Source organism: Leptinotarsa decemlineata, unplaced genomic scaffold (genome assembly GCF_025532065.1).
Source record: "Leptinotarsa decemlineata unplaced genomic scaffold, Ldec_3_MD MMD2_tig00000008_RagTag_RagTag, whole genome shotgun sequence".
Taxonomy (NCBI): Eukaryota; Metazoa; Arthropoda; class Insecta; order Coleoptera; family Chrysomelidae; genus Leptinotarsa; species Leptinotarsa decemlineata.
The window spans coordinates 6674767-6699754 of record NW_027412537.1 but is presented as its reverse complement, the minus strand read 5'-3'; the positions used below and the strand labels follow the sequence as shown (position 1 = coordinate 6699754).

The following is a 24988-nucleotide window of genomic DNA, read 5'->3' as shown; positions in this document are numbered from 1 at the left end:
TCAGTTCAAAAGATGACCTTGCAATATCTTCTTCTGGAACTTTATTTTCAAATCAGGTGAACTCTCATATCGGGATAAAAATCGGATATCTCTTTCTGTTCCAAAATTAGTTGTCAATCATTCTAGAGGCATCCAAGCAGCGTAGATAATTATCTAAAAGGTCAGTTATGATCATTGTAAACTCTGGACGTAACAACGGATACATAGTTGATATTGATATAAGATGTGATACTCTGGACTTGTTCAAGAGCTATCTTGCCAATAGACTTCAGTGTGTTAAAATTGATGGACAAGTGATACACAAGAAACTGTTATAGGAGTACCCCAAGGCACAGTTCTGCGGCCAATTCTATTTACCATACAATATGTTAATGGACTATATTCCATCAGGAGCAGAGGTGAAATTTTGGGCTTCGCAGATGATACAGCTATTTATTTACAACTATATACACAACTAAAGACTTATCAACATGTAATACTTCCCGAATCTGAAGTGAAATACTTGGGAGTAATAATAGGGTCACGTCCTAAATCTTCAGTATATTTGTTATAAGTTGCATTGCATACTTTTCAAATTAAAATTTTTGGTAACAATATTAACGAACTCTATGTACCATACACTTGTAACGAGTCACCTAAGCTATGGAGTCGCAAAACAGGTTGCTGAAATGAATATTGTACAAACCGCCTCATTATTCAACTGAAACTCTGTTCAATGAAGTAAAAGTTTTTTATATTCGCCGTAGAAAAAATGATCATGTTATTCCCCAGACAAAAAATTAATTTGCCACCATTAATATACTTACCTGGCTCCGAAAACTGTATGATACCATTCCTCGAATTTTCTGAATGAATCACTTATTCAAAAAAAGGCTATTTCTCAACCTAGGATAGTAGTTTCCGATTTTGTTGACCGAAAAAATACTTGAATACAATGTAAATGACAACTATCATTTTCATTAGGATACCACCACACACATCGTTTTATTTATATTATGTATTTTATTGTGTTACAATTATTATTCTATTTTTTACTCGTATATGGGTATGTATTAATGTGTGTATGTATGAAGAAGTTTTAGAGGTAATGATTATCTCGTGTAAACTCAGCCAGTCTTTACTATTTTTCCATTTATTTAAAAGGTTTACTTTTATTTACACTTTTTACGTTGCGTCACTGATAGTAAAAATATGCGATATCTTTCAAATCCACCAAGAAGATACAACAAAGTCTCAGCTAGGCAAAGACAAAAGAGACCCACTATCAGTAGCAGGGGTATATCGCATTTTGTGCATTTGTGAGACGGTATACATCGGAACCACCAAAAGATCAATGGAAACAAGGCTGACGGAGCACGAAATAATCTGAAGACTATGCCAAACAGACAAGCCGGTTGTGGCGGAACGCACTCGGTGAAGGAAACCACAGGATTATGTTTGAAATCACGGAACTTATTGCCCCCCAACCAGGTATACCAACGTCGAATGGTACGAAAGGCGATAAAGATCCACAAACACACGAATAATTTGAACACAAAAAAAGAACCTTTGAACCTCAACCGAATATGGAATCCTATACCATTCCATACCAAAAATTGAGTTGAAACCCAGAAAAATCTTGTGTTATTTACATGAGAAATCGAATGGATGGATGAGTCAGAAGTTTAACGATTTTTTTCCACTGTATAATAACAGATTTTCAGAAAGGAATGTAGAAAAAATATGGCCTTATGTGATGTATTTAGGTTTGCTTTTACAAAAATATAAATTCGCTCTACAGCAGGTAACGAAGAACTCACCCTGCATTTTCAGCTGCTCCCATAGACATGTGCGCGACATCTTCTGGAACGGATCCCGCCGCCGAGGTCGGTAAATATTGAACTCTATCCAAGGAACCCAAAAACACTGATGGATCGCCGGCCGTTTCGGCAGGATGAAAATCCCGACCGAACAAATCCGCCTCCTCGGCGCTGCTGCCGTCCCCGGCAACTCCTTTGTCTCCTGTGTAAAACAGCTTGAAGTTTCACTTTAATACTCCGAAAAGATACGTCCCAATATACTACCCAGACACTTGGCGAACCACAAACGCACAAAACACTGTCAAAATATTATCCGAGTTCGAGTAAATTACTTGTCTAATACATACACATTTCGGTGAAGGTAGTTGCAGCTGTTAATGGTTGTGTAAAAATGTAGTCACACACAGTCACACTAATTACGCGGTTTGGCTTTGTTCTTCAAAGGAAAACACTGAAGAAATAAGAGCAAAGCTTGCACAAAATATCACGCTATACGATTATTTTTATACGAGTCTGGTTATTTTATTTACACGTAATTAAGACTGCCAGTAGTTAGTCAGGGCAATTTCACAGGAACTGGTCTTAACGTGGTGAAGTCAAGAGAAAAACACGCAATCTTCAACGATATATACCCTAATTATTGTTGTGCAATCAATATGGCTAATAAATCAAGAATATTCTTGAAAACATCATCAGGCCTATGAAAACATTGCGCGGTCATCTTAAAAAATACCCGAGTTAACAAACATATTATTTACCGTGTACGACATCGATAAATTAAAATTAAGAGCACTTTCAAGTCAACGCAGATGACATTAATCTTTCTTTGCTCAAATATAAAAAGACTAACTACGAAGCGACGTCGAAAATAATTGAAACTTCAGAATATTCATTCGAAATCGCCTAGACATTTCGAAAATAAAGCCGACTCGGTAACATCGCATCTTTTCTACAAGACGAATACATTCGCTATACCCGACATTAAAACGTCACCGATTCGCATTCTCTATCATAAAACGTGAACAAATAAACCTAGGAAATGGTTCGTGCCGGCCTGACCTACCCCACGGCTAATCCACATGCGGATTGTTTACGACTTTCGCCTCGATATTCCTTCTCGAAATTGCATCGGCTACGTACATCTAATTAGCCCGAACTGCTTTCGGTAGAGAGAATCGGACCTTTATCGCGCATGTCGGATTTATTTTATCGTTCATGACCTATCCCGTGACTGCCAGATAAAACTTCTCGAACAAACAAATGTTTCGTCACGACAGCGTGTGCGACGCGCAAAAAGATTTGTTGCAATATTAAAATTCAGTATATATAACTTTATATATACCACTATTACAATCGAGAGGTAGAAATGTAAATTTTTATTTTCGGCGCCCAACGTGGGGCACAAAATACCAGAGATTGGTGGTTTCTGGTAAAACTGTGCTCGTCAACAAAACTGAGTGTGTCGCTCTCTTACATTCGACTACTTGGCAATCACTGAAAGTCAAAACAAAACGAGACAAACCTGCCAACTAGCGTAGAGCCAAGGGTAGCGACATCTTCACACACAGGAACCCTTAGGGCCCACGTGCGGTGCTCTACGCGCGTCGAGCGCTCTAACCAGACACTACGTGTCGTCAAGGGTTGTTCTCATAACAAACATAACGAAAACAATCCTCGTATACCGCACACTCGACACCGTAACTTCTTATCTCTCGACCCGAAACTCACACACAATTATACATTTATTTGCGTATATTCTCAGCTTGGCAACAGCAACGGTCGTGTAGTCGCGAATTGACTGATGATGCGCGTGTTATGCCGGCCGGCCGACAGGGGAGCCAAAGTAGCTTGGCGCGCGTTTGCAGATCCGAAAGTTTACTGGCTAGCGAGCAAACACCGGCTAACGGGTCCGCCTGAATTCCGATTCGTATCGATGCGAGAATCGACAAAGTTGTCTCTAGAATCGAGCATTCCGTTTCGTACCGATAATATAGGTTGAGGTTTTGGAATCGGAGAGTGAAAGTAGGTAACGAATTGATTTGTCAATGTCTACGTAAGGATTCGAAATTATTTATGCCTATCGGTTATAACACGTATTTCGCATGGATATAGAATAAATCGTATTGGGAGTCCGTATTCCGTATATTTACATTTTGTTGAGATAAGGTTCAATGTCAACTTAAAAATTTCAAAACAAGTACCACGTACCTTATCTTTCCAAACCAAATCCTATCAAAATTGTGATAGTTCCGTCGTTGAATATATTGTAAAATGAAAATTTCAGAATAATTTGTTCAGAGCATATCTGCATAAAAAAGTATAACGACCCTAGTTTGTATATATTGTAAACATTTGTTCAAACATGTTGCATTAAATAGGATATCAACATAGTTAACAAAAAGTGTGGAATCTATAGAAAACACTTTTCCCACACCAGAACAAAAATACTGTCACTCGACGCGCGTCGAAACATGTCAAGAGACAGTATTTTTGTTCTGATTATACAAACAAGATGCTTCGGACTTTGTTTACGAGATGGAGCTGTTACTAGTTATCAATATTTCTCTTAACCGGAGGTTAAGTTGAGCCGCGATAAAATTATTCGAGTCCCAGGCACTGGGGGCACGAAAATGGCGACGGCCGAGCGACGGCGGAACGGTGGTAAAGCATACATCATCGACATTAAAGGTGACGCGTACGAAACAAGCGGTGGCGTTTCGTGCCCACGCCAAATAATTCTCCTCTTCGCTCCGCTCCGAACTGCCCCGCAGTCACCATCGCTCATCCGTCGCGAGTTTCGTGCCCGCAGCCTTAGGGTCGGATCTTTCCTGCACTGAGAGGTAATACCTCGAAACCGGTATGTAGGTGATCTACTCAAATAATTTCAGCATGATCCTGCTGGATGAACGAGAAACATCTGTGAGATATTTTTCATAAATGTCTGTCGGATAAGATTCAATATCCAGCGTGGTATTAGCCGAGGAAGTGGTTGTTTTCCGGCAGGCATTTACAAGAACATACGGTGTAAATTGTTGGGAGGGATGAATATTTCGAGTTTTTAATTCGAAATATTCATTTTCTAGTACGTATGTATCTCTGCACAGTCTTCAGACACAATTTGATTTCGGTTATGATGAATATTTCTATTCTCGGGTCGAAACTCTCTCATCTGCCTTAGGAAATGTCTCTTTCGGCAAATAATTTCGAAATTTTCGATTAGGAGCGATTTTCTATTTTGTTTTTTCCAGCTGAATGTATATATCGATGATTTTAAAATTCCCATCATTAGGAAAACATTTCAAACAGAGTATCAAAGGTATACAAAGGTTTTTAGTGTATGAGAGTGTGATATACATTGAGAATGATAATCTTTTCGTCAACAGAAAAAGCACAATAGCTATTTAAATTCACACACTAAGTATTATATAGTAATAAGAACATAATTCTCTTCAGGTAGTAAAATACTTAATTCAAGCACTATTAGATCGGATCAAATTACATCATTCTCTTTTTCCGCTTAACTTGAAAATATCTCAGGCATGCCACTTGCAAACGATTTATTTATCTGCTGCTCAAGGAAATAACTTCAAAGAAATAGTAAAAAAATTAATGGGAAAAATCGGAATGCCTAGAGATTCCACAAAAATATCAAACACCATTATAATAATGGACACAATAAGGAAAAATACAAAAAATATATATGACTCACAAACTATAATAGAATGCGATATAAAAAACCAATACAGTGGATACGTTGAAGATTCTGACGACCTGGTCCTCAGCAGGTAACTATAACTAATGGAGAAATTGACGAATTCTTGGAACAAAGAAATATAAATATGTACATACAAAATAGAGATATATACAATCATCTGCAAACCATAACTACAAACGACGAGGAATCGATGTAAGTAGATAAAACAAAGGGAGCAAATTCAACCTTCATTGCAACGGTAATACATACAAGCGAAAATTAAATATTGTTGTAAATCATGCCCTAAAGAAAATACCGCCGACCGCCACTGGTAGCCATAAACCAATCGTGACGTAGCTAAAAGCGCGCGAATGTACGATGTTCGCTGCCGCTCTAGATGAAGCGAGAATAATGTTACCGATTTCGATGGAATTTTGGCAAAATTTTCTAACGCCTTCGATTACGATATATAAACGCTAGCCACGAGCATATCGAGACAATAAGTGGAAGGTACAGTGCGGTACGCGAAGCGATCTACTAGGGCGATGGACATTCGAATAATAGTTGAAGTTTTAGTTGAAGTGTTTGTTGTATTTAAAATAAAGTTAAGTTTAATTATTATTCAGTATAGTCAATTATTGGGACATTCGAATAAAAGTTGAAATTTTAGTTGAAGTGTTTGTTGTATTTAAAATAAAGTTAAGTTTAATTATTATTCAGTATATTCAATTATTGGTTAACCCACGGAGAAAAACGTAACAATATCTTAAAGAATATCCAACAAAACAAATGGGCAAGTGCGCACCTGACGAAATAAGAGAGGAAGTAAGAAAAAATATATGTGTGAGGTGCAAAAAGTTAATGAAAAAAATATATATATACATTTATTTTTCATCAACTATTACTGATGTGAAAAAATCTTAGGAAATTAGAAAGAAGTGGATAGACAAAATGATATAATACACCAAAAAAGAGGTAAGACGTGCAGATGCGCACTCATTTTTCAATATTGCTTTTCCACGTCTGCAACATATTTGACGTAACTCTAAATCAAAATAACAGAAAATATAGTAATAGGTGTCACAAACCGCCGGATTTTAAATTGAAATACGCAAATGATCAAATAGTTCGATTTGCTGCTGCAAGATTGATATATCGCGACAGGCGAGCCCAACATAACTTTTCTCCCCCTGTCAACGTTATTCAAACGTTCCACGAAACGAAACCAACGCAACTTCGACGTCGACATTCAATTATAAACTTTTTGTCATGTTAAATGTCGACCGTGTGTTCGTATCGAATTACATGTCGCACCGAATGGCCGAACGCCACGGCTGGTATTAATTATTATTGTTATGGTACCGCATTGGGTAACACTTCTGAGATTACCTGGGGGTTCTGAGTTATTCGCTACGCTTACACCTGTTGCGGAAATGAATTGTTCATTCAGAACACCTGACATTTCCAAACACAAATCATTGCGAAGAAAATACGAGGGAGGCAAAACAACTAGATCTATTCAACTATTCTAAACCGCCGTTACAAACTTGTGTTGAAATTCTGCTCCAGCGCTGTGTTCATAGACTCACTCGGATCATCATGATCCCGATCCAAATCATTCATCTAAACCAGTAATTCCCAAAGTGGTCCAGATGGACCACGAGAGACTCGACGGGGGTCAACTTTGACGTGACCAAAAAATGGGGATTCACAATTCGTAAGAGAGGGTCCACGAAAATTCATCTGGTTTGGATAGTGAAGAACTGAAATGTTAGCTTGACTTTACCTACCAACGTGGCAGATAATATTTAAAGAAGCTCAGCAACTGTTACATGTACAAAATGGCAAATTCCATGTTTGTTTGAAGGTGAAGGATTGTAGGAAAGGATAAAAAGAATTGGGTCCAAGTATAACATCAGAACCTGCTTCAGAACTAAGAACACTATCCGTAGCAGCCTCACAAAAATCAGGCCCCTACGAGTGCGGAAAATCATACATCGGTGAAACTAAGAGGCCATTGAAAGTTCGCATTGCCGAGCACAAGAAACACACACAATGGAGAGAAACCAGCAAATCAGGAATAGCAGAGCATGTTAGGACTCATCAACATAACATCAAGAGGGCTCAAGCTGAAGTCATCCACAAGGAGAAACACTGGTTTAGGAGAAAATTCAAAGTAGGCGCATATATGTTGTACAACAACGCTTTTAGGCAAGCTAGCGTAGAGATACGCAACATATGGAAACCTCTAATCAAGCGGAACACGACCAACTCCCGGTCAGCTCCCGCTAAAATCAATGAAGCGGAGAGGGGAAAGATGGAATAGGTGAAAGCACTCGAATGACTAATAAATAGTTAGAGGAATAAGTCCAGTAAACGTCGTGAAGTAAATTGGCTTGAAATATTTCAATTTTAATTTTCATTTCTTTTTAATAATTTTTTTGATTTTCATATTTAGTACAATGTGTCGAGACTTTCAAAGCGCCGAGAGTTTTCTTTTCCTTTCAGCAGAATGTAACGAGATTGTTTGTCAAAATGAATAAACAAAACTTTTATGTTTGATGAATTTTTAGAGGATCATTTGATACCACTTGAAAATGTTCGATAGTTCTAAAATGTAATCACAAACACATAGTCTGATGGTACTGACGGATCTTCCCAATTTATATATATATATATATATATATATATATATATATATATATATATATATATATATATATTGTTTCGAATCTATGCATAAAATAGTTCCCAGAAAATGAAAGAGGTCATTGAAAATAATTAAATATGATTCGATTAGGCTATATAAACTTCAACGACTTCGCTAGAGGCTAACAAAGTCAAACGTAATTAGATGTATATGTTAAAAACCATGGTCGATCAAAAGTAATCGGCATAATTGTTAATACATCACATGAAGATTATTAGGACAGAACAAAAAAAAAGGTCAAATAGGTTTCCTGTTTATCAGACATCGTCTTCTTACGAACGACAACCTGAAGTAGAAAAATTATGCGAGTTGAGAATTAACGAGGTCTAACTTTTCAACGATAAAAGTAAAATGTCACGCATCATTCCAAAATATAATCAATCCTGGAACTAGCATTTCACTACATATTGAGAAACGCAATGTGTGGCTTGTAACCAACAGATAAAATACGCATTTATATAGTGTGTAAAAGCCAAATGGAATAAATCCATTATTTCGATTGCGGTACATATTTTAACAAAATTCCGAAACACATCAAATTTAAATTATAATCTGAAACACTTCAACGGAATAATGCCACCCCTGCCTTCAACCTCCCTCGAATGACAGGTACAACCCCCAATTTTTCAAATGGAAAGTATAGGCTTGTGATATATCCTTTGAAAGGTCTCTTCATTCTCTATTGTAAATAATTTCCGTGGCAACGTTATTTTAAAACGCCTTGTCAACTTGTTTTGAATGTTACAACATTAGTTGTCAGTACTTTAATTTAATTTTGAAAGTTCGTTAACTTCAAGTCTGACAAATGGTTAGATTATTTCCTAATTTACCGCCCATATCTCAATGAACAATAGGCAAAATAGAAAAACAGTTTCACGAGCTTGGTCATGTGGGGCAGATAAAAAAAGCAGTTGCCAATGCAATGACTGATGAACTCAAATTAGATGTGATGCTTGAGTTTGAGTAAAACCCGCATACATCGAGTAGACAGGCATCCACTACATTCAATGTTAGCCATACATCGATAGTGAACATATTAAAAGAAAATAAAATGCATCCCTATAACATGATACCTACTCAGAAGCTCATGGAAAACATTTTGATAGAAAAATTTATTTTGGTGAGTAAATGATGGACATGTTGGATAACAATATCATCCAATTAGAAGACGTTATGTTTTCTGATGAGTGTACTTTGTCTCTTAACGGTCATGCTAATCGGCAAAATTGCCGCTACTGGTGAACGGAAAATCCTCACCGGATGAGAGAAAAACACACACAATACCCTCAAAAGGTTAATGTTTGGGCAGGGATTATAGGAAACCATATCAATGGTCTCTTTTTCATTGAGGACAATTTGAATGGCGATAATTATATGACACTACTTCAAAATGACGTCATTCCAAGTTAACAAATTTGTATCCGGATCCAGGTAACCCTCAAGTTCCAGTAAATACGATATGGTTTCAGCGGGATGAAGCACCACCATATCACCAAGTTGATGTCCGGTAAAACCTCGATACAACATTTCCCAATCCGTGGATAGGGAGGCCAGGATCGATTGAATAGCCAGCGCGATCACCTGATCTTTCATCATTAGATTTCTTTTCAGGGAGATTTGTAAAGAGCAATGTGTACAAAACTAAATCTTCAGATTTGAATGACTTACAAGAACAAATAACGCTTGCGATCAGGTCAGTCACGCCTGATGTAAAATGATATTAGAAAACAGTTTTATTTGAGATTAGGATGTTGCCAAGACGTTCGCGGTGACCATTTTGAACATCTACTTCGATAACACCCGTAGTTCTTTTTTGTATTCTACATTTCATTACGTTTTGCATTACATTTTTGTTTTTGAGTGTATTTTATCGAATTTCGGTAACCACATGATTTTATTTTATATTAATTGTTGCAATACACTTGAAAGCGAGAACATTTTTGAATAGAGAATGAAGAGACCTTTCAAACGATATATCACAAACCTATAATTCCCATTTAAAAAAATTGGGGTTGGTACCTTTCATTCGAAGTGGGTTGAAGGTATGGGTGGCATTTTTACGTTGAAGAATGTCAAATTATAATTTACATTTGACGTGTTTCGGATTTTTTTTAAATATGTACAGTAACCGAAATAATGAATTTATTCCATTTGGCTTTTACACACTGTATGGTGAATAAACTAAAATTTGCGATTTCTCAATGACCAAATTCATGAATCGACTAGATAATTAGATGAAGTATTTGCCATAAACCAGTACAATTCTATTAATTGTTTCATTTATGACTATACTCGAAATAATAAAATCAGTTTCATAAACAAAACAAACGAAATAGCCAATGATAATGTTAGTACGTAACAAAAGCGGTATTGAATTTACTAAGCAATATCAGACTAAGTGTTAGTGTAATAATAGCAAACACAAGAGCTGAGTTGCGTCAGATGAACAAACACAGGGACGGACTCTTTTACTCATTATGATTGTAGTTTCGATATTGTTCATCTTCAAGAAATGAACCAATCTCCAATCATAATCAGTTAACAGCATGCCGATTGAAATGTTTGATGGTGTGAATTTAATTGACGCTCATTATACTTCGACAAAGAAGAGCGTAATTGTCCAGAAAGCATCTGACTGAAAATAACGTTCTCCCTTCAATTAGAAGAAATGAACTATTTCATTAACCGAAAAAAAAATTTGTTGAGGCTATTTTTTGGGAAAAACCTTTTGGTTTTCTCCATCAATTATTAGAGAATGGAGGGACGAAAAAAATAGTTCATTCATGTTCTCCTTAATCATGTTTTAAAAATCTTTTCTTCATAGAATTGAAATTGTACTTGATATGTATACTTGGAGGAAGTACAATGTTGGGCATACTGAAAGCTAGAATGATGAAAATGAAGAAGTTTGAGATTCACGAAGTGAAGTTTTGCTTATCCAAGATAGACAGGAAACTCCACAGATTATCACAAAGCCAAGCCTTGATATAGACTGCCGAATGAGAAACCCGACTTCTGCCTTTCTCTCCTACTTTTTCTGCAAGCAGACAAAGTCTTCATGATCTAACACCAGACACCACTTTTCCTTACATGAGTTTCATCAGTGATGCTAGACTGAACCACAAATGGATTGTCTATCATTTTCTGCAATTTCCACATCAAATAGGCAAGTACGTGAAACCATAGCACAAAAACAAGGCAGTTATAATTTTCCTTTAGGTGAAGACTGATGATAGAAAAAACAATGCAGCTTCGGGGAAACCCAACAGAACATTTTCTGGGAAGCTTGAAAAAATATTTATTTTTATTGTTGTCTGGCACCAAAACTAAGCGAATTTTGACGAAACTTACTTCATTACAAGTACATTTTATTAATGTACTATGTAATGTAATACGCTCTAGAAGTTTTAGATTTAAAATGATAAGATAAAAATATTAATGAATCATTTCTTAATTCCGAGAAAGGATGGTATCCACTCCCGGGGTAAAATCAACTTCCCCCACATGGTCAACGTTGACGCAGAGGATGAGCAGAACCTAAATCCAAATTTTGGTGCAAATCAGTGTTTTTTTGAAAAATTGTACTATGTCGCCATATAAATGGACTTGTAGTGTTTTCTGGCGTTCAATCGTATTCGACCGTGTATTCAAAAATGATTCGTAGTGACGTCATTGATTATATGATTCGCTAGAATGGAATGATTCAATTTGTGTCAGATGTCAAATTCAATAATAAGAACAAACTTTTCAATTTTCTCTAATCTCAATTAGAACCGGATTTGTCCATGCAATAATTCCCCAGCTTTGTTTTGTACATCCTTACAAGCCGAATACTTTATAGTAAATGGCACAGGCGACGCTCTCTGGCTTACAGAGACAGGCTTGTCTGGCCATCAGTGGTACCATCAGTACCACACCGTCAGCGGCCATGGAGATCCTTCTAGATCTACCTCCTCTCTACATTTTTCTGGAGAGAGAGGCTAGATGGATTGCATATAGAGTTGTGCACATTGCCAGTTGAACACATCAATTTAATGCAGAGTGCAACAGAGTGTTCGTTGATACTAGACGTTACAGCATTCCAGAAATGACCTCTGACTTTATGCCTCCAACTGTCAACTACGAACTGCCTTATAAAATACTATTCCCGAATAGAGAGGAGTGGATCCTGTGGGAGAAGGGAATATTAAGAGCAGATAGTTGTTGGTTCATAGATGGATCAAAAACACCTTCCGGTTCTGGTGCAGTTGTTTTCAGTCGCAGACCCTGGACAGAGATATCAACCTGTCTAGGAACCTATGCGACTGTATTTCAAGCGGAAATTTACGCTACTGAATTGTGTTCGGAGAGAATCCAACCTCATACACAAGTCAATAAAAATATTCTTGTACAGTCAAATGGCATAGAAAGCTCTTGGCTCCTACCGAGCAACGTCAAAATTGGTAGCAAATTGCCAAAAACGACTCTCCTCGATAGGAAGACTTAACAGATTGTCTCTGGTCTGGATTCCTGGCCATACTGACCTGGAAGGTGAAGCTACTGACTTCCTTGCAAAGAAGGGTGCTGCAAGCGGCTACACTGGACCAGAACCTGTCATTTGCATCGCTTTGGGCTTTGCCAAACAAACACTGAACACCTGGATGGCAGGAAGATTTATGGACTTTTGGCAGAATCTTCCAGGATTGGCTAACTCCAAGGCGTTTATTCACCCTTCAAAGCTTGATTCCAAACAGTTGTTGGACTATAGCAGGGATGAACCACGATGTCTAACAGGTCACTATCATTTGAATCATCATAATATGCAGATACTTGGACTGTCGGAGGACAGTGTGTGTCGTCTCTGTTTGGAAAATGAAGAAACAGCAGATCACATACTTTGTGCCTGCCCAGCGTAGCAGGCACAGGTTTTTAGAGTCTGGCCTGAAAGACCACTCACCATACAAACTAACTGGCTTCGTTAAGAAGCTGGGTTTATTTGGTCGACTGTAAATAGGTGTGGGCCACCTTGCGGGTTTTCAGCACTTTATAAGCTATAACAATCAAAATAAAACAGAAACTGATAACTGACGTAACGTAACGCCAAACTCCGTTTCAAAACCAACCTCCCGCTAGCTTTGAATCATCATTAATACGTTTCAAATCATAGTTGATGTGACGTCATTGTTTCAAAGCCTGAATAAATGTATTTGAATCACACATGAATACGTTTTGAATACATGAACGCCAGAAAACGCCTTTAATATGCAAAAATATACTTATTGGTCTGATAAGACCATTGTTTTTTGCCCTTTCCTCACTTCTCTATTTTTCTTTCTACCCATCCACTTACAATATATCTTGACGCATTCCTTCACTCTCTCTAACTTCACCTCTCATTTGCTTTCCACTAATCTCATTCTGAGAATCATTTCTCATATTTTCATCCGCCGAATACAAATATATTAGAAAACCTGAAAGTCTTGGAAATATTTCCCAGAACATATCGATTTTTAAAAACTTCTTAGTAATTCTCATAAAAACCATCGTGTGATAGTTCTCCTGAATCCGGACCTGGAAGTGATCAGAGTTGCACTTGGAAAAATCAGGTGAAGGTTTGCAACGCTTACTTATATCCATATTCAGTAATTCTATTGGCGTACTCAAAAATGCAATAACCGAAAGGAAATGCAACATTTCATAATTATCGAATTGCGTTCGAAACAAACTGTAACTGAATACTAGTAAGGAATGAAAAAAGATAATTAATACTTTCCTTCCTCATAAATTGAGGCAATGATATTCCACAAATAACATATAGAAAATCAGTATCATCATTTATGTCCGATTGATGACCTATTTATTTTGTAGAAATTCATATTGAATATAGGATATCCTATTCTATATTTTTATCTATACTAGAGAACCGCCCCGGCTACGCACGGGTGCAATGCTCATACTAAGTATACACATAAACGCGATCGCTGCTCAACGGGAAGCTATATGGGCGAAGCCCCCCTCCTGGGTTGAGTGCCTACAGATATAATCTGCCTCACACGGTTACTGTGTGCAGAAGCTAGAATCTCGTCCCTCCACCACCACTCAATGCAGAGTGGCACTTCAGCAAGATTGACATCTGACCTTCTATAGTCGAGAGTCAGCTTTAGGTGCTTTCACTTTCGTGATCTAATGATGTTATTTGTCTACGCGCTAGTTATAGATACGCGCAGCCGCCCTCCAGCCGATACCGCCGCAACCGCAATGTTCTTACATTTTCAAACTGTTTTACATGCTGTAAATGACCATATTCATCTATATTAAATGCACAATGTATTTAAGGTACTTGATTGGATCAAAATTACTGCTGATATATGAGCCATTATTTTTTTTCTTATTAGTCAGTGGGCAATGCTTGAAGACTGAGAGTAAAGTAACCAATTTAAAGAAATGAACTTTAAACTGACGCCTATCAGAAAATAACTATTCCCCTGGCTAATACCAAGAAGGGCTTGAACGTTTAAAGTTCATTTCTTTAGATTTGTTTACTGCCAGTCTCTAAGCATAGCCCACTGACTAATAAGAAAGTTTCTCTTCCTTATTCAGAGAGATCGGGCATATTTCGGATATGCAGTTGGTTAGTACCTAGTCCACTAGATTGTCTGACATTTTGTTGTTCGTTCCAACTTAGGAAGAGGAATGAAATACTCAGAATTCAGATTTATAATCATGAAATATCATTGACTTCAGGTCGATGATGGCCACTATCTTGCACTGATAATGGTAAATGATTCCGAAACCGGTCTGCAAGTGTGCCCGTTTCAAAATTGGAGGTCGACTCTTTCAATTGTATTGCCAATTGCATATGCAGGACATTTTCTGTGAAGATTCCTGCACTGACGCCTATCGGATATAATCCAACGCCCTTCGTGATATTAGCCAGGAGAGTAGTTGTGTTCTGATAGGCGTCAGTCCATTCAAGCTACTCTCCAGGTATATTCGAGACTGGCTTGAATGTTTAAAGTTCATTTCTTTGGAGCCATTATTTCGTGAGGATGAAAATTGGTTGATGTGGGTTATCCCTAACAGATAGACATATACAGTGTCATCCCCAAAGTATGCACCATGTGGGAAACTTATTTATTAAGGGTTTTTCGATAAAAAGGTATGTCTGATAAAAGTTTGTGCATCCTCTAAAACTAAACATGCACCAACAAAATACAGTACAACATACGTAATATACGAGGAGCCTTCAAATATTTGATTTTGTGACAATAGTAAAGTATTCTTATTTTGAAAAATCTCGGAAAATGTTATTTAGAAAAAATGTTCAGCATTACAAAATACATTTAGATTTGAAGTTATGACCATCTAAGTGAAGTTTAATTTTTTTAAATGGAACTACGAAAAAAAAATTTTGCTCAAATGATAAACAGACAGCATCCTGCTTACGTCGGTTCATTTTAAAAGCAAATTACACAACTATGGTGTTAACTACGGTCAGTTGTTTTGAAAAGTAAATTAATTTTCAATAATATCAAATCACAAAACATCATAATAAAATAAGGCATTTCGGAACAAACTCATTGATTTTCTGGAGATTCAACTCAAAATACTCATTTTGGACAAGAAAATCTCCAGGAAATCAATGAGTTTGTTCAGAAATATCTATTTTATTTTAATGTTTTATGATTTAATATTATTGAATATTAAGTTTTTGTTACAATACTGCACAATTTTGAGTAATTTTCGGTGATAACAAAAAATAAAAATAACTTTGCACCAAAAACTGAAAATTAATTTACTTTTCAAAAAATTGACCGTGATTAACACGACAGTTGTGAAATTTGTAATACTACAGGCTTTTAAAATGAACTGCTTTATACAGGATACTGTCTACTTATCGTTTTAACAAAAATTTGTTTTTCGTAGTCCCTATTTAAAAAAATTAAACTTTACTTAGATGGCCATGACTTCAAATCTAGATGTATTTATAAATGCTAAACAACTTTTCTAAATAACATTTTCCGAGATTTTTTAAAATAAAAGTACTTTATTCTTGTCTGAAAATCAAATATTTGAAGGCTCCTCGTATATTACGTGTGTTTCCCTGTATTTTGTTGGTTCATGTTTAGTTTTAGGGGATGCTGTACAATACTGTAGTACATTTAATCTATCTCGTGAGGTTCAGCCAGCGTTTGTAATGCAAGAGCAAAACATTATTTACATCACATCAGAAACCTCTAAAATTATCAGTGTTTCTCTACTATATTATGCATGTTACATACATATAAAACTTCCTCTTGAATCACTTTATCTATTAATAAAACCCGCATTACAATCCGTTGCGTAGTTTTCAAGATCCAAGCACAAATAGGGAAGCAACTTTGTTTCATACTATATAGTGGTTCATTATTCATGTACCACGATTCTTCATATCATAAACAATGTTATAAGTAGAACCTCATATACAGATATTGATGTGAAACATCTATAGGCGCACGTATAACCGATTGCTGGCGTGGCGATAGGTCACCATGCGCAAGCGACTGTGCGATTCTCTTACCACTGGTTCAGCGATTCGCTATCACTCTAGCCACACTGAGCTCGAATAACTATAGTGTATACAGTTGTGATGAAGCCCGCTTAAAGTTGGTCTGTCTCAAGGGTCAGTAAATGTAAAATCTACTCTCTTGATAGATTAAAATTTACACAATTTTCATGACATATTATTTTTCAAATTATTCTTAAATAAATTGATGGATGTAGCCGTTACTACGTGGTAGGAGATCATGATAAAAAGAGAAATGAAAATTTCTATGTTTTTTACCACTTTTATTTGTAACTAACGTTACTGCAATTTCGTCCTATATGGACATTTTCAAACTTGAACAGTAAACTAATAATGATTCATTACATTCGCTAATATATACCATTCAGGTACTTGATTGAGTAATGCTTATTTATGACTGTCTGGATGGAGAGAATCGCTTGGGATGGTGATGTCTGTATAGCTAGGAAAACCTAGCGATTCTTTCCATCCAAACAGTCATAAATTAGCAGCCTACAATTCAATGCTGCACAGAGTATTCTCACTGCCATTGTCTGTAGACAATCTAGCTAGGGAATTTGATACAATTACACAAATAGGTCATAATAATGGTTTCAACGCAGATACTATCCAGAAGTTAGTCAGGAATCAACGCCGGAAAGTCACTTGCAGATTAATATATCCTCAGGTCAAACAACCAGAAATCAAGAAATGGGTGACGCTAACATATTTTGGAAAAAGAACAGAAAAAAGGATCGCAGGTTTCTTCAGAAAAAACAATGTGGAAGTAGCATTCAGACCGCATGCCAGGTTATCTCATTTCCTTTTCAATGCCAAAGATAAGGTCGACAAGTTGGAAAAATCTAAACATTCCTTGGCATGCAACCACAAGTTTCCGAATCTAAGCGATACGGAAATTCTGCACTATGCAAGGAAGGGTTGCAAACTCAATTATTTAAAATCCTTGGAAATTCACAAGCATAAACAAGCATACATACATAAGAATACCTAACTGAAATAAAGCCGAATGCGACGCAGATACCCTGTTGATTTATATTTGTTTATTTTTCAGATTGCGGAAGGTTATAACATCCAAAAAACAAGACATTGCAGTGCGTAATTAGCAAATGTTCATTAACTATATGCAATGTTTCACTGATAGAAAAATCTGATGAAGACGCACTCTATAAACTTAATCCGAAATGCATTGAAAAACAAAGCCAGAACAAAATTACAAAAGCGGATAAACGTTGCCAACAATTTACTACAGAAATCAAACGAGATGTAAAAAACCGATTTAATGGTGTCACGATCACGAATCTCATCGGAGTGGTATATAAAGAAAATAGTCTAGAGATTTGAAATCATCAAGAATGATTATATTGTTGTGATGTTGATGTTGTGTACATTATATTTAAATGAAAAAAAATTTGCAATATGAAACAATAGGATTATGCTGAAAATATCAGAGTATATATATCACAGAGCATTTTGAATATTATGAATAACCTCGAAGATAACTGCAACTCAACCATTGAAATTTAAGCCGACTGAGGTGATACTAGGCTGAACCACGAATATGCTACAATTTCTATTTTGTCCCTTCAAAATAGTTCTTATTAGAAGCAGTTCTTGAGCAATTCGGTTTTCATGTCAAAAATCGTCGCAAAACGCCGTCCTTTCATGACTCTCTCCAAAATTGGCAACAGAAAAGAGTTGCAGGGGGCTAAATCTGTTGAATACGTTGGCTGAGGCACGATTACGGTGCCAAAAATTAAGAACAAGCAATGACGAATGAGCAGATGCATTATCGTGATGCAAAAGACATGAATTATTTTTCCAAAATACCGCACATTTTCTGCATATTGCTTCTAGCCAGCGGCGTATAACTTCAAGATAATACTCCTCATTGATGTACGACCATGTGCCAAGAACTTGTAGTGCCCTATAATTTCCTTCAAATGTAGTATGATAGGTGTTGTTAGATGTTTTTGTTTAGAAAATATAGAAAAGAATCAATAAAAACTTCAATCAAAAACGTCTTTTAAAAGTAGTTTGAAAACTACAAATGGTGACCCCAAGAAGTGAATAGTTATTACGCATTTGATAAAACTATGGTCAAGTTACTTCAAAACCAGCAGTTAGTGAACCTACTTGAATATTTCAATGTCAATCCTGGTGGAACTGTTCCTGAAACGAAAATAACGCTGGAGGCTGAGATTCTTAAGGAGTATCCTGGAATGATAAATTCCCAAGACTTTGATTTCACAGAACTTCTTTGCAAAATCAGTAATCGGGAAAAATCTAAGGAATCTCAAGCAGAAGGTAGTGTTATTGAAAAGGTGAACAAGCTAGAGATTATTTGTAGTAAGCTGATTGAAAATCTCGAAAATAATAATAGGAGAATGGACGGCATAGTAAAGAGTCTACACCTATATACTTGATCCAGCAGTTACTACGCCTTCAACTTCCACAGAGAAAGATCGTTGTTCTATCAGTCAAACTAGTCCAGACTACAACATGGAGCCAGAAACTGAATTCAATTTTGCAAAATCTGTCAATTTACCATTCTTTTGGATGACTGAACCCGAACTGTGGTTCAATACTGTACAAACAAATTTTTAACCTAAACAGCATACATTCCAATAGAATCAAACGTGGAAAGATACTGACAGTTTTAGATTACAGTATTGTAAAAGAAAATTCAAATATTTTTTCAATACAACACAAAAATTCTTCAGATTCATATGAACTACTGAAAAGTCAACTCATCAGAATGTATCAAATATCAGACGAAGGAAAAAATGACGAAGTTATTCAGTGAGTGTCGACTTGGAGACACTACTGAAAAAGTCAACTCATCAGAATGTATCAAATATCAGACGAAGGAAAAAATGACGAAGTTATTCAGTGAGTGTCGACTTGGAGACAGAAAACCTAGTCAGCTCTATCGTCAAATGAAGGATCTTGCCTCAGTATTTGGTTCTTTTGTCATAGGCGTGCGCTCATATAAAAACAAAATTTAATTTCTTATAACCAACTACAAAAACAAAAAACAATAATAACAACAGCGAATAAACTAAACACAATTTCCGACCGATTATTATAACTAATCCGATGCACTTGGCACCGTCGAATCCTTCGATACTACAGCACTGAACGCATTGGATGAGAATCTCATCCTAAGAGCGGTTGAAGGTCCCCGGCAACTCGGGTAAGATATCCTACTGGTTGTATTATTCTACTGTGACCCTTTTAAGCAAATCTGGATCGCCATTGACGCCATTCAACAGTTCCTGAGCGATACTGATGCGACGGGTTTTTTGGTCAAAATTCAGCAATTTTAGAACGAACTTCGCTGTCACATGCGTCAAACTTGAAATTTTCTAAAAAACTGCATGGCATGAGCCAACCGATATGTCGACATCCTCAGCAACATCTCTAACAGTGATTTGTTGATTCTCCATAACAATTTTCTTCACTTTCCCAACATTTGCATCGGTTGTTGATGTGCTGGGGCGTCCAGGGCGAGCGTCGTCATTCACATCTTCTCGACCTTCTGTGAAAAACTTTTAATATTTTTCTGAGTCAGGGTACAATCACCATATGCCACTGTCGACATTTCAAGTGTTTGTGAGCACTTAATTCCATTTTTTATACAAAATTTGATGCAAATTATTTGATTCATGTATTTCGACAGTAGAAAATCGCCGAACGCGCAAATCACATAACTGTTATGCCTCTCACCAACAAACTAAACATGCTAAACAGCTGAAACTGTGAACGTATATTCGAGCCGAGTGTATCAACATAAAAAATCGCTAATCGAATGTACGTACCCGGGAAATTTGAACATTCACCTTATTTTTTGAACAGTCCACCTACATTGTTGGACTCAAGTCTTCAAAGAACAAGCTTGAGTATAAGGAGGCATGGTGATCTTCTCTTAGGAGAAATTTTTTTTTGGGATCGGCAGAAAACTCAAATCCCAAATTATCAACGAAACTCCCAAATTATCAAAGAAACTCCCAAATATTGAAAACGCATTTGTGGTGTTAGGCTGAACCTCAAATGCCCAGTTTGACCCAACTGTCCTCAGAGAACAAACCTGAGTAAACAAGGGGTTGCCTCGTTTATCTTTTGTTATTCGAAAATTGAGTTCTCTAGAGAATTGAGTTCTCTATCAACTCCATAGATGGCGTCTACGTTTTTCTTTGTGTTTGGGCTCTTTTTTTCAACTAGCCGTCTTGCAGTGAAAGATAGAGGACGAACCTCGTCGCCGGTCGATGTCAAAGCTTGAATTCGCAACTGACCGCCTTGGGGAGCCTCGTTTATGTTTGACACTCGTGGATTGAGTTTTCTATCCAATGAAGATGGCGTCTTCGTAATGAAAGAAACATAATTAACGTTGTTATAAGAAGACGCGCAATGCCTTCTTTGTATCAAGCACCAGTTTTTTATGGGATCCTCTTTTCGAACCGAAAAGATTACGTCGATCGAGCCCTATTCCCGAAGACTCGACAAGTTGTTGGAGCGCTCCGGCATCACTAACCAATGACCATGACCACTCCTCACACCATAAGGTGAGTGACAATTGGGTACAAGAATTGTGTGCCCTGAGTAGATGCAATGAGCCAAGAATATCAATTCTAAGAGAAAATCTCGATTTGTTCTACTCGTTTCTGTCCACATTAATGAATGAGAAGTTGAAATTGAACAGTAATATTTTTCGTAACTCAAAATATTTAACGAAAACCCCTGAAATTCTCATTTTATTTTCACAGATGGCCTGGCATGAAATACAAAATTCTAGGTAACGTGTTATTCGATTTCGTTTTAATTAAAATCAGTTCAAACTCTACATAACTCAACGAAAGCTCGACGAAGCGAATTCAGAGTGGTTGTTATGGAAGTCCACGTGGAGAGCTTTACTCGTGGATAACATTATTTTGTAATTACTCAATTCCTATATTAAAACGATCATTTCCCATGTTCATCCGAAGAGATTAGGTATTGAAAAACAACCCGTGTGCGTATGTTGGAGTGGATGATCAGAAGTTCATTTCATGTTGAAGGTTAATTTGAGATATACAGTGTGACCAATAAGTCGGCATCAATATAAATTTAACTTGTTTTTTTTTTAAGTGGCGCCGTATTTAATGTGTTCCTTTCCTCAAAATCTAAGTGAGTTTATAGAGAACAAAATCTGAGCTGGTAGGCTTAGAATGGAACTTGAAGTACCAAACGTTTTGTCCGCTATTGCGGCAGACGTCATCAGTGTTACGTGCGATGACTGCGAGAACAAAGGTCACATCTCGAAGTCTCAGTATCCACTGAGACGGGATGCCAATATAACCTCAAACATTGCTTGTCTACTTTCTTACATCACAAATGTACTTATCCAGCCAATGTGAGCAAATGCTTGTAAATTTGTAAAACGTAGCAGTTTTGCTTTTTCCCCAGAAATGCCTTGAATAAAAAAAGATCGAGAATCACTATAAAAGTGTGGAATATTTGGGGATTTGTATATTTCTGACCAACTAACTATAAATACAGTTGACAAAGTTGTGAAGTGTTTTTTAATGAAATCTGGGTTTGCAACGGACGACTTTCCCGGATTCATCCACGTTTCGCACAATTCAACTGAAAAACAAGGGCACTTGCTCTTGATATTTTGAAGGCCTGTGACCGTGTCTGGCTTGACAGATAGTTTTTGTTCTGAGTTACCCGTATTCAGCTTCCTCAAAACACTTTTACTCACAAGTAACCATTCATAATTATCTCTACAATACTTTCACCATCAATACTGGTATTCCTCAGGGATCCAATCTTTTTTTACTATATACATCAACGATCTATTAGATATTTAGCAAACTTCGCTTTGTTGATGACAGTGAACTTTATTTATTAGCTATGTCGTGATAGCATTTTGTTAAAATATTGGAAAATTCAGTTTTTTCATAGTATACTTTCCACGGTTGTGACTACTAAGCCATGGTTGTGACTACTAAGCCATGGTTGTGACCACGGTACATAATGTATGTTCGTTAGAAGTATCCAGGTGAATGACCAATTATGATTTAACTCTTGTAATCTCTATTTCATCAGTTCGGACTTCCATTGTCTAATATTATGTAAATTGATTTGAAAACCTTGAAAAAAACAATCAAAAAATTAATAAGATTAACCGAAAATAAACAATTTTATTTAAACAAAAACTGAAATTACAAAGAAATAACATACAACCAACAACCAAACAAATAAAAAATTGAAATATTAATGAAAGATGGAAAAATGAAAATTTAAAATTATTATTAACAAGAAATGAAAAATTAAAATTAAGAGATTTCAAACCAAGTTATGTCACGATGTTTCGATTGTTAGTATCCACAATCGTCTTCGGGTAATAACTGATGTAATCTCGATGTATTTTATTTTATATATGAATGAGAAAGTACGAAAAAGTGAATATCCAAGTGTTACTCATAAAAGTTTTCAGGAATGATTATTATTATAATTATGTTAGTCGAATTACACAAAATCAAATTTTCCAGGGGTTCAACTGGTGAATATACAGGGCTATTCAAATTTGTTTCTGTACATGGGGATCTCGTAAATGATAGAAGATAGAGTCTCGGTTAAATTGTGGCAAAGGTGCGTATTTTAGAGACCTATTCAATAATGTAAAAAAATCGAATATTGCTCTCTTGGTTCTGGAGATATATAAGAAAAACAAAAAAATCCCAAATTATTTTTTTCCTATATCTTCTTTATTCGCAGACATATTGAAAATCTTTCCAAATTTTACCAATGGCACTTAATGTGGACTATCAGAATATGTCGATAAATCTTTTATACAGGGTTTCATCTGATTTGGGCCACCCCCATCTTTGAATTTTTAAATACGGACCTGTATTTTTGTTGTAGTTTGTGTATCGTCGACATTCACTTCATACTGAGAAATTAAATTCAATTTTATATGTCGGGATGTTTCGGTAATATTCGATAATAATTGTGTGAACTATTCCTTTTTAAATTACGGCCCTGGAAATTGGTTGACTGAGTTGAATGAAACACAAAAGCAACTTTCACGTCTCCCTATGTACCGTAGAGTTTTTCGAGATTTTTTTTTCATTTTCTCCACAATGAACTTCGAATAAGAATACCTTTTATGATTATCTGAAACATATCTACATCAAAAATATATTATATGTGTTTTAATAAGCAGAAAAAGAAATGATAGCAATAATAACATCCGAAACGAACACTATAATTGTAAAGAAAATTAAAATGAAGTAATTTACATACGCAAAAAAAATTAAAGGCGCAATAAATGTTCGAATTGGAGTCTGTCCATTTCGAGAGATTTTTGAACTCGGTTTTTCATATTATTCATTGCCCTCAATACACTTATTTGCTGAATTGCTGTGAAATCATTGAAAATCCTCAATCTCGAGTCTTCCACATTTTCCATCTCTCTGCCAGCGTAAATCCTAGTTTTCAATGTCCCCCATAGAAAATAGTCCAAAATAGTAAGATCTGGTGATCTTGCAGGCCATCTTATTGGCCCATTATTTGTCTCGAAATGGAAGGACTCCAATTCGAATATTTATTGCGCCATTAATTTTTTGTGTATATAAATTACTTCATTTCAATTTTCATTACAATTATAGTGTTCGTTTCGGATATTATTATTGTTATCAAGTTAATTGTAGAAAATAGGTACCTAAAAATGGAAAAAAAAACTCTATAAAAATTCTTCGGTGCATAGGGAGACGAGAAAGTTGCTATTGTGTTTTTATTTAACTCAGTCGACCAATTTCCAGGGCCGTAATTCAAAAGGGAATAATTCACCCAATTATAATCAAATATTACCGAAATATAAAATAAAATTCAATTTGTCAGTATGAAATGAACGTCTATGATCCAAAAAATACAGGTCTGTATTTAAAAATTCAAAGAGTGGCTCAAGTCATGGTACTCTATATAAAAGATTCATGAACATATTCTGATAGCTCACATCAAGTGCCAATAGCAAGACGTGGACAGATATTCAACATGTCTGCGAATAAAGAAGATATAGGCAAAAAAATAATTGGGATTTTTTGGTTTCTCCTATATATCTCCAGAACCAAAAGAGCTATATTCGATTTTTTACGCCTATGAATAGGTCTCTAAAATACGCAACTTTGCCACACTTTAACCGACACTCTATCTCTTATCGTTTACGAGATCCCCATGTACAGAAACGAATTTGAATA

The 24988-nt window shown here is 36.2% G+C and overlaps 1 protein-coding gene across 4 annotated transcripts in view; it reads right to left on the bottom strand.

The window, feature by feature from the left end:
• The window catches only part of tai (basic helix-loop-helix family member taiman), a 503475-nt gene that overhangs the window by 405136 nt on the left and 73351 nt on the right, over positions 1 to 24988 (bottom strand). Inside the window, exons 1-2 of one of the 4 annotated variants that reach the window (XM_074170928.1) lie at positions 3322 to 3642; positions 1800 to 2250 (exon numbers count right to left, since the gene is read on the bottom strand). The exons of the other annotated variants lie outside the window; for them this stretch is intronic. Coding sequence (XP_074027029.1) covers positions 1800 to 1828 — 29 coding nt within the window. The 5' untranslated portion in view covers positions 1829 to 2250; positions 3322 to 3642. Of the gene's footprint in view, positions 1 to 1799; positions 2251 to 3321; positions 3643 to 24988 lie in introns of those variants that run through there. 4 annotated transcript variants of the gene reach the window in all.